This window comes from Abrus precatorius, unplaced genomic scaffold, assembly GCF_003935025.1.
Source record: "Abrus precatorius isolate BTA unplaced genomic scaffold, Abrus_2018 Scaffold10, whole genome shotgun sequence".
In the NCBI taxonomy this organism is placed as follows: domain Eukaryota; kingdom Viridiplantae; phylum Streptophyta; class Magnoliopsida; order Fabales; family Fabaceae; genus Abrus; species Abrus precatorius.
In genome coordinates this window covers 1,441,997-1,461,770 of record NW_020874292.1, presented here as the reverse complement: position 1 = coordinate 1,461,770, position 19,774 = coordinate 1,441,997, and the positions used below count along the sequence as shown (strand labels likewise).

The window sequence follows — 19,774 nt, the reverse complement described above, 5'->3', positions numbered from 1 at the left end:
TTTCTTAACAGAGTTAATAGACTCTTTGGTTGGACAAGAAAAAAAGTTAGCATTTTATTGCAAATAGGATCTTTGTTTTTTCTGAAGTAACATTTTGAAACTTCAATTCATTGTTTTGGAAATGTTTTATCTTTGTGTGTGTGTGATTTTATTATTCCCTTGATTTATCCTTTTGCATTGTGACATTCTATAATTTGCTGTTAAAGGATAAGGAATTTCAACTTGAACTCGGAGTAACTTCATATATTTGTTCTTAACCCAAATTCTCTTGCTTCAACTTGGTTGTTTATTTTTAATCTTCTTGCTTCTATGAACTTACTGCTTACACTTACCTTCTAGATGTTAATTTGATATTGTAAAATTGAATTAGAGATTAAAATTCAAGCATGGCAACATATTTGACAGCACTCTATAAGTAAAGATCCCTGAAACTTTCATTGTACTAATTTATTTGTAAACTTTTTGTGAATTATTAATTATTTAAATTAATATGTGAGTTTTCCTATATACCATATATCCGCATTTCATCACAAATGCTGATGTAAGTTTTTATTTTTGATTCTGTATTTGTTTAGTTGATTAGATATTTTTTTATCTTCTTTTTTGTTATAATTTAGTATATTTAAACTGGCTTTTTAAAATTAAGTTAAATTACACGAATTGTATATTTTATATTATTTTACTATGATTTATCTTCAAAAAAGAAATTCAGTTTATAACCTGAAAACACAATTCGAATTCATTTTTTTTTTTGGTTAAATTTTTAATATCTTAATGTTATAAAGAAATTTTATGAGTACATATTTAATTTATCTTATTTTACATTTGAATTTTTTAAAATTAATTACTAAAGAATTATAAAAGATTAGAGAATTTTTACATACACAAAGACTTGAATTCAAAATCTTTGAGAAATTATTTTTAACATTAAGTTAAACCAAACATGTATAATAATACATATGTGGGGTTGATAGATTCTAAAATTACAGTCAACCAATAAAATCATTCATTAATGCAATATAAAATGGTCTAAGAGTTGAACATGTCAGTTATTTCAGCAAAATGGACATGTTAATTAATGCGTGTTAGGAGTACTTTAATACATAAGAATTCCAGGATTGTTAGAGTCTGAGAAACTGTTTAACTCCAAGTTAGACCACTACAAGATTCAAACCTTTGATCTAATTAACTTAGGACAATTAGCAAAGACAATATAAGACGCAAGTGCGACTAAAATCAAGCCACCTATTGAAATTTATACTCATTGTTTAATAATAATCCATGTTATTTATCAAATTTTATCACACATTATTTTTTCATTAAAATAATATGCTATCTTTTTTGTTTAATTGTAAGTACATTGTAATAAACTTAAATATATTTATTGATTTTTTATTTTCATCAAAATTAAAAAACTTCATTTAATACACGTTATTGTCAGCAACGTTCGTTTTATTTTCCAATTTATTGAGGGACAGATACTGTCTCTTGCATTATTGCAAAAATTACGGGGTAAGAAAATGAGGAGACTTTTATTTTATTTAATTTTTTCCAGAGGACAAAATTGTTAGAATAGAAAAATAAAATGAAAATTTTGGCCGAAGCCGCCTCACGGACTTCCCGCTTCTCCTTCTATGTTCTGTCAACCTGACTTGCGGTTTCAGCTTTGAACCCCAAACGTTAACGCTGCAGTCAACGCTTCAACTTACTCTTCCGATCTGTAACCGTAAGTTCTCCTTCTCCGTTTTCACCGGACGCTATAGGCTATTCATTCATTCATTCATATTCATATATCTGCCATCCTTTGGTTCATCTATAATTGATTTCACTTTGAAAGCGTTGTGGATTTTAGGGAAGACTTTTTTTTCTTTATATTTCCTTATACAGATCGGGAATAAGGTAATCGTGTGTGGTGTCATAGTGAATCGGAACTCTGTGTTTCTTGCTCCACCTTTCACGTTTAACTATGTTAATCTCTGTTACTATATGACAGTAGAAGAATTCCAATGTATATAGCAGTGTTGAATTAATGGTGTTGATGTATCTGTTGCTGTATTTTTTAAATTTTTTTATATCATTAATTTTAATTTATGTCTTTTATGATTTCTCGCAGTTTTACTAGGAATTCGTATGAACTCTAGCTTGCTTTCACCATGGAAAATCAACCAGTAGTGGACACAAAGGAAGCAATTTCTCAAGCTGTTGAGAATCTGCAAGTAGATGATTTGGTTATTGATCAGGGCAAAGAATCAAAGGAGGTAAAACCTCAGATAAATGGTCATGATGGCTCTGAGTTTGAAAATAAACTAGAGGAAATAAATGACATGAACGATATAAGGTCTGAGTCTAATACTAATGAGGGAATACGAGATGTTGTTGTTGGTGAATCTGAATTGGCTCAGAGGAAGGAGGAGAGTAGGGATTTGCAGTCTGGAACTCAACAAGAAGACTTAGAGGGTAAATCTGAGACTGTTGGGGAAGAGGATTCTGGTGATAAGGTGGATGCTAGCGGGGAATTTGAGCCTAGAAGTCAAGAAACAAATCTAGATAGTAATTCTGGACTGAATGACTTGGGTAAAGAGGATGATGACAATAGAGACATTGAATCAGCGCAGGTATATGATAAGACGGATGAAATTCCAACTGAGGACCACAATTTGGAGCCTGTATTTGATGGAACTGAGGTTCCAGGGATGGAAGCTAACCGGAGCATGTCTGGCCGTAGGGCGGATGCTGATCAGGATAGTCCAGGTGTTGTTGAGAAGGCTGTAGCTCTCAAAAATTTTGTTAAGGAGAAAAGTGCAGTGGCAGTCTCCACTATGCTGCGTCGCCTTTCTGGAAAAAGTGATGAAGGTGCTGTGGGTAATTTTGATGATGAAGGTAAGGATGTTTCAGACACCTCAAAGGTTAGTGAAACCAAAATGGGGTCTGAGAAGGCAGTGGAGAAATTTGCCTGGAATCCCTTGAATTACATCAAGAAGTCATCTGATGTTGATGGGGAAATCAAAACTGAGCAGAGAGATTCAATAACTGAAGGTTCACAACCAACCTTAGCCATGAAAGGAAGGATTATATTGTACACAAAACTAGGGTGCCATGAATCTAAGGAGATTAGGCTATTTTTGCGAATGAAAGGGCTTAGATATGTTGAAATCAACATAGATGTATACCCTGGTAGAAAGATGGAGCTGGAGAAGATTTCTGGATCTACTTCAGTTCCAAAGGTTTATTTCAATGAAATACTTATTGGAGGCTTTAGTGAGCTAAAAACCTTAGATGAGTCAGGCAAGCTTGATGAAAAGATTGACTTTCTTATCACTGAAGCACCGTTGTTTGAAGCCCCATCACCACCAATTTCTGGGGAGGATGATGTGTGCAGTAACGGAATGATTGATGAAATGGCAATTATTGTCCGCAAAATGAAAGAATCCATTGCTGTCAAGGACCGATTGTACAAGATGCGCAGGTTCACTAACTGTTTTCTTGGCTCAGAAGCTGTAGATTTCTTATCAGAAGATCAATATTTGGAAAGGCAAGAGGTAAGCTTGGTCTCAAGCCTCAAGCATGCTTTTAATGCCCAAAAGCAACCCATCTATGACTCCTGTCATACGTAATCATTTATTGCATAGAATCTAGTCTTGCTCTATTTTCAATCACTTGCTCAAACAAATCATCTACCAAATATCCCCACTGATTCATTTAATACAATTTCTAGCTTCATAATGTCTTTTTTATCATTCTAATTTTTGTCTGGCATCATAGGCTGTTGAGTTTGCACGAAAGCTTGCTAACAAACTGTTCTTCCGACACGTGCTTGAGTGAGTCCATATACTGCATTTGGTGTTTCCACTTTCCATTGCTTAAATTATGTTTTTAGTTGTTACATATTTGATAATCCTTCATGGTTTTCAATGATTTTTGTTTTGCTTTAGTGATAATCTATTTGAGGATGGAAATCACTTGTATCGGTTTTTGGATGATGATCCAATTGTGGTGTCACAATGTCACAACATTCCTAGAGGCATAATTACAGCGAAGCCCAAGCCTTTGTCTGAAATTGCATCAAGGCTGAGGTTTCTGTCCCGTGCAATGTTTGAAGCCTATGTTTCTGAAGATGGGCGTCATGTTGACTATGCAAGTATGCATGGAAGTGAGGAGTTTGCAAGGTTGCTTTAACATTTTCTGTCTTTTCCCTTGCTTTAGAACTTAGACGTGTCATTTAATCTTGATAATCTACTCAGTTATTTCAAGAATTTTTCACTGTTATTTGTGCACTTATCATTTTAGGTATCTGAGAATAGTAGAAGAGCTCCAAAGAGTGGAAATATGGGATTTGTCTAGAGAAGAAAAACTTGCGTTCTTTATTAATCTTTATAACATGATGGCCATCCATGCAATCTTAGTATTAGGTCATCCAGATGGAGCACTGGAACGAAGGAAATTATTTGGAGAATTAAAATATCTTATTGGTGGGTTCACCTACTCACTTTCAGCTATTCAAAATGGCATATTGAGGGGAAACCAGCGACCGCCATATAACCTTAAGAAGCCATTTGGTGCAAAAGACAAGCGCTCAAGGGTAAGCAATAAATTAAATTTGTTAGGAATACTTGTTAAACGCAATTTAGTTCAAGCAATTTTAAAAAACTTTGAAATATATTATATATATGTAATCATAAGAGACAAAATAAACGCTCACTTTGAATATAATTAGTTTTTAATTATTGGATGTACCTTGAATTTCTTCCCCCCCCCCCCCCCCAAAAAAAAAAAAAAAGCCTTCGCGAGTGCACCCAAGAAATTAATTTGCCAGCATTTCACAAAAGCTTCTGCTGTTTAGTACACATCCTTTCACCATGACATTACTTGAATAGCATACGTTGGTGCTCATATTTCTTTATTTCTTTGTCAGGTGGCACTTCCTTATCCCGAGCCTCTTATTCATTTTGCTTTGGTGTATGGTACCCGATCCGGGCCTGCACTTCGGTGCTACTCTCCTGGAAATATTGACGAAGAGTTATTGGATGCAGCACGTAATTTTTTGAGAAATGGAGGCGTTGTAATTGAGTTGACTGCAAAGGCTGTAAATGCCAGTAAAATCCTTAAATGGTATGTTCTTTCGACGGTGGATTCTGATTGCTGAGCATGATTGGTGTGATTTATGGTAATATTAAGCAGAGAACAACTCAACGAATATTTTCCTATACACTAGCACATATTCCACAGAGAAAGGCAAACCTTTCAAATTCTATACTTAGCTGAATGGTTCAATCAAAACGTATTTGAGCTTTAATTTTGTAAGTTTGACAGGCGGCTAATATTACTTCAACTTATAAATGCATAAGGGATCTTGCAGAAGTGCAAATGAAAAATATATGGTGAAAATCCATTTCCGATGTTGAATAGTTTAATACTATTAGTTTGTGTGTGAAACTTAAATATGAACATGCGTTTACGATTATCAATGAAAAATTTGACAATTTGCACAGCTAAAATTAGTGTTTTCAAATCTGAAAATAGTTATTTCCCTTTGTTCATTCTCAGGTATAGTATAGATTTTGGCAAGAACGAGGTAGAGGTGATCAAGCATGTTTCAAACTACTTAGATCCAGCTGACTCAGAAGTATTATTGGACTTGCTTGCTACGTCTGAGATGAAGGTGACTTATCAGCCTTATGACTGGGGTTTGAACAGCTAGCATGTGCTAATGAAGTTCTGTAAATATGTCCGGTAGATTGATATTGATTTTCTATTACACAAAGTATCTCCAAAGTAACCAATGTCTTATGTTAGCTTTTTTGCCCATTGCACCTGTCTCTGTAGAAGGGTACAGAAGGAAAGGAAGACAAATAGGGCTGAGGAAAATACGTTTCTATTATGTCCTGTTCTATACATGCTGTCTTTCTACAATTACTTTAGTGCTTTTAATTGTTTGATGCAACTTACAATGGTTCATCACGTACTATGCATGAAGAGCTTGAACTTGTAATGCTTTTTTACAGGTGGCTTGGTATAGTATTTTTTTAATGGTTGAACATAAATGGATTTACTTGTATGGCAGTATACGGTTAAGTTCATTATGTTGGACTTCAGAAATGTCTCAAATCTTAACTTGATTTTTCCTTTTATTGCCCGTTTATACAATGTAGGCATGAGTTGTGGTTTACTAAAAGTCATTCAAAAATTAAGAATAGTTCTGATTTGTTTTGCAATGGATAGAGTCTATACGAAACTTTTAAAACAGGCAATCAAACAAGAAGTGAGATAATAGATCAGAGTTCTTTCTCCTTGTGTTCACAATAATAACAAATATATTTCTCCTCTAGTCCTTGACTTTGTAGTGGAAACGTAGACAACTTTTAAGACGGGCAATAATCAAACAAGAACAGTTTTTCTCCTTATCTTTGCAACAATAACATGCATATTTCTCCTTTACTCCTAAAAGTGGAATATAAGAACTTAAGCAACGAATTTATTGCCGTACAGTCATAGGTGAGTGTAAACAGTGCGAAACCATAGCTTCTCGATTTTCCTTCACCCAACGTAGGGAGCAGCTGACAATCGAGTGCCTTAAAGCACAAACGCCGGATAAAAAAATTTTGAAAACGGTGCGGCTCGTTTGCAACGGTCAGTTTTATTCAAATGTTGCTTCTTAGACATTTGGGCAGCAACCACTGCATCGAAGGCATAATAAAATCACAAGTAGCTCACTGCAACAACCTGGCCGCTGTCTAAGGCAACATTCAGCTCTGGCTACCGCATTCGATATGTAAATACAAGTTCATGTTTTAAATTGCGCAGTGTTTTTTACTTTTTGGAATCCAACTATTATGCACTCTATGCTACCTACGGAACCAAAGACCCTCCTCACATGTCTGCCGATGGCCTAATCACAAAAGGGATATTGAAGAAGGGGCTAGAAGCTAGCCTCGTAAGATTTTGAATTCCCTTGAGACTGATAATGAAAGAGCAAATCATGACAAAGTAGTGGGATCCAACCATCAACTAAATTGCTCAATACATGAAATCATTGTAAAAACGCTCCTGTAGGTGGCTAAAAGATGTTCAGCATTGTTTGGGTAGACAGAGTACCAGCTATAACACCAACACACATAATAGTGGTGTCCTTCATGCCCTATTGTTACAACCAAAATTGGGTTTTGCAAAAAGAACAATAAAAACAATAACTTGTGGTAGCTTTAATGGTTAGAGAATCATTTACGTCCAAGCTCTGCAGCTGTCCATTTTTTTATTATTGACAGCAAGCTAGAAGCCAGACAAAGTTAAGTTGCAGGATAAATGGTGTAAAAGCTGTTATACTACACTCCTTCCTGCTATACCAGCTTGAGGATGATACGTTGGACAGATGTCTAGAGGCAGTGGCAGCCCAATTTTGTTCCGTGAGATATCAAATGGGTTTCTTTCTTAGTCATATCGTCTTCTCAAGAATAATACACCAGTTGGATTTATCAAAAAACTGATCAACAATTCTAGCATTGTTTATTCCAGTTGTCAAACTGCAAAATGATATGAAAATTAGTTAGAAATCAGAACTAATGCATCCTGCACATAAGCACATCTAGTCATCTACAACATAGTTCTGCATTATACTCCTTTTCAAATTTGAAACGTTTATTGTAAAGCATAGAGTAGGCGCCCGAGAAATAAAAATTTCATCATAAATTTGATTATTTATAGAGATAAGCAAGACACATGATGTTATGACACTGCCCAAAACAGTCCTGCTTCGTTTTTTTTAAAAGACAAGTGCTTGTATTTTTAAAAATGTCAGGATCGCCATTTGAAGAAAGCTAATACTGAAACAGCAATTTTGAGTTAAAACCTTGAATAGCTTTTACTGAAGCTAATGTCTCCATCTCATCCTATATAATCCATATTTCTAGATTGAGATTTGAAGTATGCTAACATAGCACCATTGACATCCAAGATCAAGCTCACCCAAACATGAAGCCTAATGAGAGAATCTTTAGCGACTTATTATATTGTGAAAAAATGAAAGGAGAAAAAATAATCTAATTATCGGTATGTTACCTTTCAAGTTCGCCTTCACTAAAAACATGATAATATCTATTATACACCACAGCACCCTTTTTGTCATCTTTAGTTGCCAGACCAGCAGCAAGAGCATGGGCAGAAGCACCACTTATTTCAGCACGATGATAAGGTAAATGCCAAGGAACAAAGTATTCCTGTTGATTCTTCATATTTATTTCTTCCTCAAAAACTCTTGATGCTCTTGACTCATTGCAAACTTTCATAAGCTCACCAGAGCCACTCTCCTCACTTTCAGGAATACTTTCTAATGATAAGGATGAGGGGGGCCGAGCACGAGGACTTCCTGGTCCGACCCACTCCTCAACATACTTCTCCGTCAGTGGAGTCCATTTTGTAATCAGCGAACTATCCTCTTGTTCTACAGCCCAAACTGTAATCAGAACAAGACCACCCTTTTTAACAACTCTGACCAATTCTTCTATTGCTTTTCTCCTTCTATTTTCAGTGCTTAAATGATGTAACACAGCTATAGATATTGCTGCATCACCAAAACCAGTTCTGTACGGAAGATTCACAGCATCTGCAACCAAAACTTCATGCCCTCTATCTGAGCATATTTTAATCAAGGAAGGACTTATATCACATCCTATAAAAAAGCAATCATGATTTAAACCTAAGTATTTTCCATTCCCACATCCTGCATCCAGAACAAGTGATCCAGATTGCAATGATGACAAAAAAGCAGCAACCTTTGGCCACTTGGCGAACCGGGTGGAACTGAAATGTGGAGCAATAGCATCATAAACATGATGCACAAACTTCTTTTCAATTTCAGGGGTGGATTGTACACTTATAGATGACGTGGTACGGTTCCCACTAACTGATAAAGAATCTGTGATGCAGGGTTCTGTACTGGGGGCAAGAGTACACAAACTAGAATTCACCTCAGAATCGATTTCTTTCATTGAACAAAATCCTGAATGATGAACAGAATCACTAATGGTAATGGACAAACCAAGGGTTACCCTAGGCTGGTAGAAGAATCTACTTGCTTTTAGAGCAGTATAAAGCATTAACCTACCATAGTGTACCAGATATCACCTGCAAAAGGTTAGAAGCTTATTTATTTATATATAAAATCTATAACCCAATAGTTCTTCATTCATATACAAAAGAAAAAACCCAAAACCAAAATATGCAAATATGTGCACTTGTAATGAAATGACCAAATGAGAAGATAGTGAAAAGGGTTAGGTTAGAATGAACAAAACCCAAAGGAAACTGAGGCTTAAAGGTCTCAACTTTCGAAAGATAAGAATTAGGCGAGGAGAGTTTATAGGCGAATCTATTCAAAGGGACATTAAGGAAAAAAGTGCTTACCAGTTACCAGGTGGGATCGTGATTGAATAGAGAAGAAAAATAATTCAACTCTCGTGGGGAATATATGAGATTGGGACAAACCTTGGTGCTCGTGTTTGTGCTAGCTAAGCCCGACAGCACTCTCAAAAACCCGGTTTGCCCATGACACTTGGGTCGGATCCGGAGTCTTTAAAACTTAAACTCTTGCCTTTTTGCTTAAATTTTAAATTATCAAAAAATCATTTTTTACAAATAAGTTAAATCAAATATTCATTGTTCTTTTTAAGATTACGTACCTTTGTACTAAGTGATAATTGTAGCATATTTTTATTGATAAGGAATATTAAAAACATACTTTTTGATTCATAGCTTGTAGGAAGAAAACAAAAATTTACTCTCATAAAATGCCCTGATATGTGTTTTGCCGTTGGATGAAATGTAATCTAAACAAATAATTAATCATTTATTCTATCTTAGTTCACTAATTTTAGTGTAAGCTAGTCCACTTAATTTCCATTTTGTATGTTATATTAGGAATCTAGTAAAGTGAGACTTATATCAGATCAGGGATTTAAGAGTTAGTTAAATGGTTAAAAGTGGAAGAATGTATGGACAATAAACCAACCAAGAAATAAAGTGGTGATTAGTCCTCAAAACTAGTTTAAGAAGAACATGGATTGAAGCATGAGACAATTGATATTAACGATTACAGTTTTTTTTTTTTACATTATATGGATGAACCTTCGTAAATAATATTAAAATTTTGACATTTTTTAAAAATGAATTAAGAAAAAGTAAACAACAAAACGAAAACTGGTAATTTAAAACGATCATTTGATCTCATCATCTCAAAAACTCTATTTGGGGTACATAATGTGCAATATGATATACTTTTTGTAATCAATCCTAGCTAGCATAACAATCCAATTGAAGCAAAAAGTGCCATTTTGCCAACAAGTTTCTACTTACTGTTAAGTGTTAACTATTGAGTAATTGTCAAACAAAAATTCTTATGTTAAACCTATTATTATTGTTATTATTATTATTATTATTATTATTATTATTATCTTTTCAACCGTAAATATCGCACAACTCAGCCAATCATGAATAATGAAATCACCATATTGCGCTTTCGATAAGAAATTGTCCAGTGTGTAATTTATATTAATAGTTAAAGGAATGAAAAATATATATATAAAGTAAAATCTTATGCTTAAATATCTTTAAAATGTTTTTTAAAATAAATATACAGTGATGTAATTATCTTAAAATTATTTAATAAGATGAGATCAATATGCATGCACAGTAATCTAAAAATAATTTTTTATTATGAGTATGATATAATTTAAAACATGTTTAATATCATTTCACGTTTAATATTATATATAGAATATTTTTTTATATTTTTAATAGAGTTAACAGACCTAAAAATAAAACAAACTAAGTGATTATTATAGAGAATTTAATCTCATATGTATCCTCTCTAAACAAGTGAACTGCAAAAAAAAAAAAAAACAAAAATATTATTTAAATTTTGACTGTGTAAATCCTCACAATGAAAAAATTGGTTAACCAATCACCTGTTAGTTACTCTAAAAACATTAATAATTTCATAAAAAATTTACAATTACATTTAATTTTTTCAGTTAAAGAAAGTAATTTAATTGAAATTTTTTATAATCTTTTTTTTTTTTTATAAGCAAAACAAATCTTATTAAAAAGAGTTCAAGGGGAACTCAAAACCCATATACACAAAAAATTACTTACTCAGAAATAAAAAGCAAAAATATACTTATGCAAAATTAAGACAGATGCAATTTCGTGGGTTCAAATACCAATCAGCTAACATAATAGCTTCTCCCTTACTAACAAGTGAAAACCATTTCCAGGATCTCAGAATAATAGAATCTAAGACTTCCCTCTCATCCAAAACACCATTGGAAAATATAATTTTATTTCTATGCAACCACAAAGACCACACTGTACTTACCTAGATAATTAATAAGCATATTCCTTCTCTTTTACTACAGCCAACACCAACCCAAGAAAGCAAGTGAGTCGATAAATCTGAAGGCAAAACCAGTGAGAATCTAAGCCAACGTGCAGTAAAGTACCAAATTTGAGATGAAACTGAGCACGTTAAAAATAAATGAGTTGGAAGTACCTCCAAACCATGACAGAAACAACAAGTTATATCATCAATTTGAACACCACGATCAATCAGTAAACCTTTACAAGGAAGTGCATTCAACAACAATTGCCAAGAAAAAACCAGACACTTAAGAGGGACATTCCCTCTCCATAGCCTTTGCAATGCATCTGCCGTACACTGATCTACACTATTAGGACCACCAAAAAGTTCAAATAGCCATGAATACGCAGATTGCACTGAATAACAACCTAAAGAATCTGCCCTCCATACCCATTTATCTTCTTGTAGTAAATTAATAGAAACTTCATCCACAAGCTCCAACAAAAGATTAAAGCTTGAGATCTCATGTTGAAAGAGTCCTCTTCGCCAACTAACATTCCAAACCCATCTAGTGCCATCATGAAAACCATTCTCCAATACACGTGATTCAACATTTCTCGCCACTGCAAATAATCGCGGAAATGCTTCACACAATCGCACCCCTCCTACCCACTTATCTCTCCAAAAAAGAGTGTGTAAATCTGCACCCACACTTCTATCAAACTTCTCATCCAGCCATGAATTCCCTTGATGAATAACCTCCAGCAAATCACGCCACCACAAAGAACATCTGTTGTGAACTGATGAACGTTGAAGAGAAGAAGCTAATCTTCCATATCTAGATTCCAACACTCGCACCCACAATGAACTAGAACAGTTAACACCTCGCCACAACCATTTACCAAGAAGCGCCCAATTAAACCACTGCACATTCCTAATGCCCAAGCCACCATTCTTCCGCAGTCTACATACAGTTTTCCATTTCACTCAGGGGATTTTAGATCCATCCTTAACACCCTTCCATAAAAAATTCCGTTGGATAGTGACAATTTCCTTTATTACCAACTTCGACACCTTAAAAAAGGATAACGAGTGCAATGGCATAGAATTAATAACGGCATTAATCAAAGTCACCCTACCTCCAATCGATAAATACCTTTGCTTCCATGACGCTAACCGCTTTTTAAGAGCCTATAACACACCCTTCCATGCACTAGGCTTTCTCGGGTTAACACCTAACTGTAATCCGAGATACTTTAATGGAAAACTATCAATCTTACAATGTAGGAACTCCGCAGCCAAGTTTTCAAAGTCATCACCAGTGTTAATCCCCAATACAAAAGATTTATGGAAGTTAATTTTCATACCTGACATTAATTCAAAGCTACGCAATACTGCTTTCAAAGTCCACAAATTCTGCACCGAAGCTTCTCCCATAATTAATGTGTCATCTGCAAACTGCAGCAAAGAAATATCTGGTCCCCCTTCCCCAATCGTCACACCAGAGAACAACCCACAAGTCACTGCCTTCCACATAAGAACTCCTAACCCTTCCGCTGCCACAAGAAAAAGAAAAGGGGCAAGAGGATCCCCCTGTTTTAGGCCCCGCTCAATATGAACCTCCAATGTAGGACAACCATTAATCAAAGCTGATAGGCTTCCCCCACACACACAAGCTTCCATCCAACTGACCCATTTGTCTGAAAATCCAAAGCTACGTAACATAAACAAAAGATATCCCCACTCTATCGAATCATACGCCTTCTCATAATTAAGCTTTAACACAAAACACCTCTTATTATACCTCCGCACATAATCAACTGCTTCATTAGCCACAAGTACACTATCTAACATGTTCCTTCCCGGGATAAAGGCTGATTGTTCTTCTGAAATTATTGATCCAAAACTCCTTTCAACCTATTTGACAAAAGCTTGGAAACAATCTTATAAAGACAACCTAATAATGAGATAGGCCAAAAATCAGATATCTGTTGTGGGCAAGACACTTTTGGCACAAGTGCAACAAAATAAGATAATAAAGACCTAGGTAGCTTCCCATTTCTACAAAATTCAGTAAGCATACCCATCACTTCTTCCTTGATCACTCCCCAAAACCTCTTAAGGAACACAAAATTGAAACTATCAGGCCCCGGACTTTTATCACCCTCACACTCCAAAATCATCTTTCCCACTTCCTCCTCTGAAAAAGCATTAACAAGCTCCTCATTCTGTAGAACAGAGACTCTTGGTAAATTATTAATATCAATAGTAGGTCGAAGCCAACTTCTACTACTAAAATGAGCCGCAAAATAGGACACCACACCTGTTTTAATCTTATTAACCTCTTCGACACATCTCTCTCTAATTTGGAGCGCATATATATTATTTCGTCGCCGCCTCCCATTAACACATAAATGAAAGAACTTTGTATTTAAATCACCCTCTTTCCCCCATCTCACCCGAGCTTTTTGGGCTATGAGACTCTCTCTATTCTTCCTAGCCTTCCAAATATCACCCACCAACATTTGTTGACGCTTCTTCTCCATATCGGAAAGTTCTTTCACAGAATTTTTATCATCAATCAAGCTCAACTCAGTTGTCAAATCAGAGATCACCTTATCAACATTTCCAAATACCTCAATATTCCATTTTTTTAATGCAATCTTAACATTCCTTAACCTCTGGCTAACTCTCTGGGCAGCCCATGGAAGGGTAATATCTCTTTTCCACGCTTCCTCCACCACCTCCACAACTTCTTTATGAGTCAGCCAACAATTATTAAATCGAAACAGCTTCGGACCTCAGTTAACCACTTTGTGCTTAAGAATAATGGGACAATGATCAGACACATCTCTGCTCAGAACCTGAATAAAACCATCTCCCCAATAATCAAGCCAGGAACTAGAAACAAGGACTCTATCCAGCCTGCTCATCATAGAAGCATCCCCTTTTATCCATGTAAATTTTTTACCCACAAGTAGAAGATCCACAAGTTCCATTTCCTGAATGAAAGAATTGAAGCCCTCCATTTCAGAGATACCATAGTCTGCCTGACAACCCTTCCTATCTGTCACTTGTCTCACAGCATTGAAGTCACCCAATATACACCACATAAATTTGCCAAGACCTTTTCTTGTCATGAGCAAATCATCCCATAACTTTCTCTTCTCACTTAGTCTACACGATGCATAGACATTCACCACAACACATAGGTTTTCAGTAGCCAATACCTGCAAGCAAACACCCAGGAATCCAGTACCAGAAAAGGAGAAAAGTATTTTACATTTGGAAGTATCCCAAAGTGAAAGCATACCCCCACTTCTGCCAATGGAAGGCAAGGCACACCAATCAAAATTCACAGAACCCAACAAACGCGTACATAAATTACTATTACATATTTCAAGTTTTGTTTCCTGAATCGCCAAGAACTCCAGACCTTCAGAGCGAACAATCTCACACACCTTCTTTTGCTTTACCGCACTCCCCAGCCCTCTACAATTAAATGAGCCAATCTTCATTTAGTATCAAAGCGAACCCCATATTCTTTCGCAATCGTTCTATCACGTACCTCCATCTCAATCAATTTCTCTCGAACCTGCTCATCATTCCCATGTACCACCAAACCAACCTCCTTGCCAATGTCTAGTAACTTCGATGCCATTACCTCATCATTACAATCTGTAGCAACCATTCGCTCTCTCACCTCTACTGAAGGATTGGAAGGATGCGAGTTGTCGGAGCTCTTGGAAGCATTAGCTGAGATTTCATCAGTTAGCGATACCTGTCCTCTAAGTTGCGATGGCATTGACGCTTCTTTATTATGATTCTTAGGGTTTTTTCGAGAAGGTTCTATGAAAACTGCGCTCTTATGTCTCTTCCCTCCTTCATTACCTCGACTACCTTTCACAGAGCGTGCCTTCCGAAGGGATTCACGCACATTGACCCTCTCTTTCTCATTTTTTGATTGAACTGGATCGACTTGCATTGTCCCAATTGTCTTCATATCCCGTGTTTCTGGATTTTTCCAAATCAATGCATCTAATCCAAACGAGTCTGACAAATTTAATCTATCTCTTACTATTTGGACTCCCCTCTCCACATTTTCAGAAGGCTCATTTACAACATCACAGATAGCCACCGTCAGACCCATAGCATCCACACCACTAGCCCCCAAACCCTCATCCACCAAACACCCTTTTGCTGACACTTCACCCCTAATCACAGAATCAACCACACGACCCTTACTTCTGATATCACCTTCCAGCACACCCTCCTCCTCACTAGAATAGTTATCTAACGCTTCTAACTCCATTGAACCAACCTCAGAAGAGTCATTGCCGTCCTCAGAAGAGTTAGCCACGCCTTTCTCTGTTGCGACTAATACGTCACAGGCATGCTCTTCAAGCATGACTATTGAGTAAAAACGGTCATTAATTTTCACTGTAATGTTTTGCTTGATAAGCTCAGCAATGGTAGTACCTAATTGTATCCTCCCATAATCCAATCGTCGTCTTTCTGCCGTGACTTGGTCTATCTGGATAAAATCACCAAGCGAAGAAACCAACTTACGGAAGAATAATTCACCCCAAGCATGCAAAGGGACCCCATAACAACGTACCCAAGTCACCCTCCGCACAGCTACCATACTTGGGTGCCACTCTCATAGATCATAGAACCATTTCTCCCACCACAATTTGTTGAGCGATACTGTATCTGCTAAATCTACCCCCGCATCAGATTCCACCAACACCATATCATCTCCCATGGTCGTGAGATTAATATCCAACATACCTTCTCGCAGAAGAGCCCCGCGCATATTTTTTAAATCCTGTTTTCTATGAAGGCGTCCAACCATAGCACCTCTACACTCCTCAATTCGCCCTTCATCCACCTCAAACTCAAGGTGAGTCCAAGGTTTCTTCTTTTCCACCCACTTCTGCCCTATGTGTGTCTCAATTAGACGGGGTGCTTTAAGCTTTTCTGCATACATATTCCCTGACGTTTTTGTAGCTCCTATGACAAAGGAGTGTCTCGTTTCACTGCCCTTCGCAGACACGTTTGTTCCCACAGTTTTTTTCCTTGAATGCCTTGTCAAATTGATAGACAAGCACATTCTGCCAATGACAATAGATCTAAGTTTAGCCTCCAAACTCTTGGCTTCCGCCACATCCACAAAACGCACAAAACCAAAGCGACGTCCTAGTTTATCACTCTTTTGAGGTATAAAAACATCAACCACCTTCTTCCACCGTTGAAATATTTGCCACAAAGCTGAAACACCAATAACAAGTGGAAAATTTGTAAAAAAGTACGATGTGGAATTATTGAGAACTTTTCCAAGATGTCCACCAAATTTACCCCTTCCTCTAGACTTCCGTTCCACCATTGTATTCTCCTTGGATGAAGCACTTGTAGAAGCCTTCACCGAAAAAGTATTCGTAGACTACCTGCAAACCTCTCCCAAGTTTTCAACATAGAATCCAACTCGTGGAAGGCATCGATGTTTCTTTTTTCACCACAACGGGGGAAACACCAGATAAATACCCCAAATCTCTTCGTAGACGGGGTTTAGGATTTTAGTCAAATTGAATTAGTCTTCTGAATCAGAACCCGTGAATAAATACAAAACCATCCTTGCGCAATCGTGAGAGGCGTATCTGAATCTCTCTCTTAGATAATTTTGGTGAATTTAGTTTTTAAGCACTGGGATGAGGGAAAATGGCAACAATTGAAGGGGAGATTCGAATCGCAACAAGGCTTGTCTCGTATGTTGCGGACACAATCGTGGACCGCTTTGGAAACACCCAAACTGAGGAAGGAACAAACGAGAGAGAGAAGAGCGGCGCCCAGTATTCGCAACCACGATTGTTTTCATGCGAAGCAAAACTACATTCGATCAAGCTAGATCTGCGTGACAAACAGTAAAACAAACAAATCCAAAGACCCTCACGATTTCAGAACCCTAACCACACAACACCAATCGGCAATTTCACCAGACCCTTTAAACAACTTTATTCCTATTTAGTGTAATGGCACGCAAGATTTTAAGATTTGGCGAAGCAACTTTTTGTTTTTGACTTTAAGATGAATAGAAACTTATAAAATGAATAGAAACTTTTAAATCCATCTCAAAAAACAAATTTTCCTTCATTATTGCAAATTAAACTATCTCCCTAAACATTTTTTAACGCCTAACTAAAAACACACAATATATACTTATATATAATAATTTTTTATGAAAAATTATAACATCCAATGCATTATAATATTAAATATAATTCATTAAAGATATTTATTTTTGTATTATGTATTATTAGACACATATTAAAAAAATTATAAATAAAATATTATTTTAAAAAATATTTATTTCAATCTTTAGAATTAAATTTAGACATGTAAAATTTTATAAAAAAATATTTTTTACACTTTTATAATTCTAAGGTATAAATATTTATTTTTAATGCTTACAAATTTAAGGATTAAATTTAAAAAAAAATCCTACTTTGTATGATCAAATCAAATTAATTGTTTACCTAATTATTGATTCAAATTAAAACCGCATAACTCATGATACAAATGGTTCCATTGCGGAGAATTTTGAAGTCTACGTCGCATAGGCCCAACGTGAATTCCCCAATCATCTAAAATGGACAACATAAAGAAGCATCGACAGCATTAGATTTTTAATTTGGTGGGCCATTCTAAAGAACTAAGCCCGTCTCCCGCGTATAGGCCCATTTAGATGTGTTTATCATTGTCATTTTGTAAATCGGTGAGTTCTACATTTTTTTGGTTAAAAGTTCATTGAATATATGTTTTTTATATTTTTATTGATATATGCATATAATTAAATTTACATACTAATAAATTTTTATTTTCATTCCTTTATAATAATAATAAAAAATTACATGTAAGAGTTAGAAATTTTCTTATTTATCAAATTACACAACTTTGTTATTATTTAATATTTTTATATTTTTTCAAATTATTAATTAATTTAAAATTTGTGTTTTATGTTGAAAAAAAGTATATTAAATTTAAATCATTTACACTCTCAAATTAATTTCTCTTAGTTAGTTTTAAAAAATTATTATTTTTTAAATATAAGCTAGTTATTTATTATTTAAATCAAGTGTCTATGTTAGAAGTAAAATTTTAAATATTTTAAATTTATATTTTAAAAATTATATAATTTTAAAAAATAACTATAGTCTTATTTATAATAAATAAACATCTAATTCATTTTAAAAAATAATTATATGTCATAAATTTATATTATATTCGAAGAATACTTATGATATAATAAATGAAGATATAAAAAAATTTAACAATTAATGCATTTAAAAATATATTTTTTATTAATTTATTAAATACTTTTTTTTCTATTATGTGTTTATAGGCACATGTTAAAAATATAAAATATATCTTATTAAATAATTTTAATTACCATAAAAATTATACATTGAATATTTTTATAATAAATGTTTTTAATAAAATATGATATTTTTAAATAGTTAATATATGTCATTAAACACACATGAGAAAAAATATTTATTAAATATGCTCTAAAACTTATGCATTTTTTTTGTTGTATTTTTTTTAGAGTCGACTCTTTGGTGCAAGATTAGTTTGTGCAAATAAAAGAAATTCGTTAATTGAAGTGATAAAATATACTTAAAAAAAAATACTAGAACACATTTTTAATTATTAACTAGAGCTTATTAAAAATATAAAAATATTTAATACTGGTTATTTCATGATTTTTACTTTTAATTTAATAAATTTTATAAATAATATATTAAAATAATAGGTTAAAAAATGTGTTTTTAACGATTTTTTAAAGAAACTTATATTTGCGACAACCTTTATAAGTTTATAACTGTTTTTGTTTTTCTTTGGAAAAAATAGAAGTTCGTTTGATTAATTTTAGTAGAGTTTTTCTTATAGTTCTCTCTCTCTTTTTAATATAAAAGGTTAATTTTGTTTTCTGAAACTTCTTAAGATTTGTATTTTACTTTAAGAAAAAGAAGGCTTTAAATTGGGTTAAACGATACCTAATTACCTAAACATATGTAAACTTAATCTTCTCGTTTATCTTGCGTAATAGGAATAAATAATAATTAGATGATTCTAATGGAATAAATAAATTAGTTAAAGAGGATAAAACAAATTCATAATTTATTCGTACACTAATCCTTTCTGTCGTAACTATTTAATCAATGCGATAAGCCGTCGAAGTGACATAAATCCTCATTAAGGATTTGGAATTTCAAACTTACATCATATTTGACTTTCTTTTGGTTTAACGGTAAAATTAACGTCTAATACCAAGATTCACATGTTTGCTTCTTAATTACATCATTTATTCGAGATTAAACTGTGAGAAATATTATGGTGATTCTTTCATAATATGCGTGCTCTCATTTA

General features: G+C 34.4%; 2 protein-coding genes across 4 annotated transcripts; one reads left to right on the top strand and one right to left on the bottom strand.

Annotated features, from left to right (window-relative positions):
• Nucleotides 1-1,569: 1,569 nt before the first annotated feature.
• On the top strand, nt 1,570-6,165 carry LOC113871958. Of its 2 annotated transcripts, none has more exons than XM_027509058.1 (7): nt 1,570-1,726; nt 2,114-3,539; nt 3,763-3,818; nt 3,933-4,166; nt 4,288-4,579; nt 4,913-5,109; nt 5,545-6,165. In XM_027509058.1, the coding sequence occupies exons 2-7, from the start codon at nt 2,154-2,156 to the stop codon at nt 5,696-5,698; spliced, it is 2,319 nt and encodes a 772-aa protein (XP_027364859.1). In that variant the 5' UTR covers nt 1,570-1,726; nt 2,114-2,153; the 3' UTR covers nt 5,699-6,165. The 2 variants fall into 2 exon arrangements, with proteins under 2 accessions (XP_027364859.1, XP_027364867.1); XM_027509066.1 differs by lacking the exon at nt 1,570-1,726 and adding an exon at nt 1,785-1,899 and having other exon boundaries at nt 5,545-6,061.
• Nucleotides 6,166-6,210: 45 nt separating this feature from the next.
• On the bottom strand, nt 6,211-9,434 carry LOC113852660 (tRNA (carboxymethyluridine(34)-5-O)-methyltransferase). Of its 2 annotated transcripts, XM_027482994.1 has the most exons (3): nt 9,397-9,429; nt 8,053-9,117; nt 6,259-7,517 (listed from the first exon to the last, which is right to left on the bottom strand). In XM_027482994.1, exons 2-3 carry the CDS (start codon nt 9,087-9,089, stop codon nt 7,430-7,432), a joined length of 1,125 nt encoding a protein of 374 aa, XP_027338795.1. In that variant the 5' UTR covers nt 9,090-9,117; nt 9,397-9,429; the 3' UTR covers nt 6,259-7,429. The 2 variants fall into 2 exon arrangements, with proteins under 2 accessions (XP_027338794.1, XP_027338795.1); XM_027482993.1 differs by having other exon boundaries at nt 6,211-7,517; nt 8,053-9,434.
• Between the last annotated feature and the right edge of the window lie 10,340 nt (nt 9,435-19,774).

Bases quoted from the DNA above. Each gene is read 5' to 3' on its own strand.
- LOC113871958 (XM_027509058.1), top strand. From the start codon at position 2,154: ATGGAAAATCAACCAGTAGTGGACACAAAGGAAGCAATTTCTCAAGCT. The intron at 3,819-3,932 runs GTGAGTCCATAT...GTTTTGCTTTAG, and splicing joins TTCTTCCGACACGTGCTTGA to TGATAATCTATTTGAGGATG. The intron at 4,167-4,287 runs GTTGCTTTAACA...TTATCATTTTAG, and splicing joins GGAAGTGAGGAGTTTGCAAG to GTATCTGAGAATAGTAGAAG.
- LOC113852660 (XM_027482993.1), bottom strand. From the start codon at position 9,089: ATGCTTTATACTGCTCTAAAAGCAAGTAGATTCTTCTACCAGCCTAGG. The intron at 7,518-8,052 runs GTAACATACCGA...ATCATTTTGCAG, and splicing joins AGTGAAGGCGAACTTGAAAG to TTTGACAACTGGAATAAACA.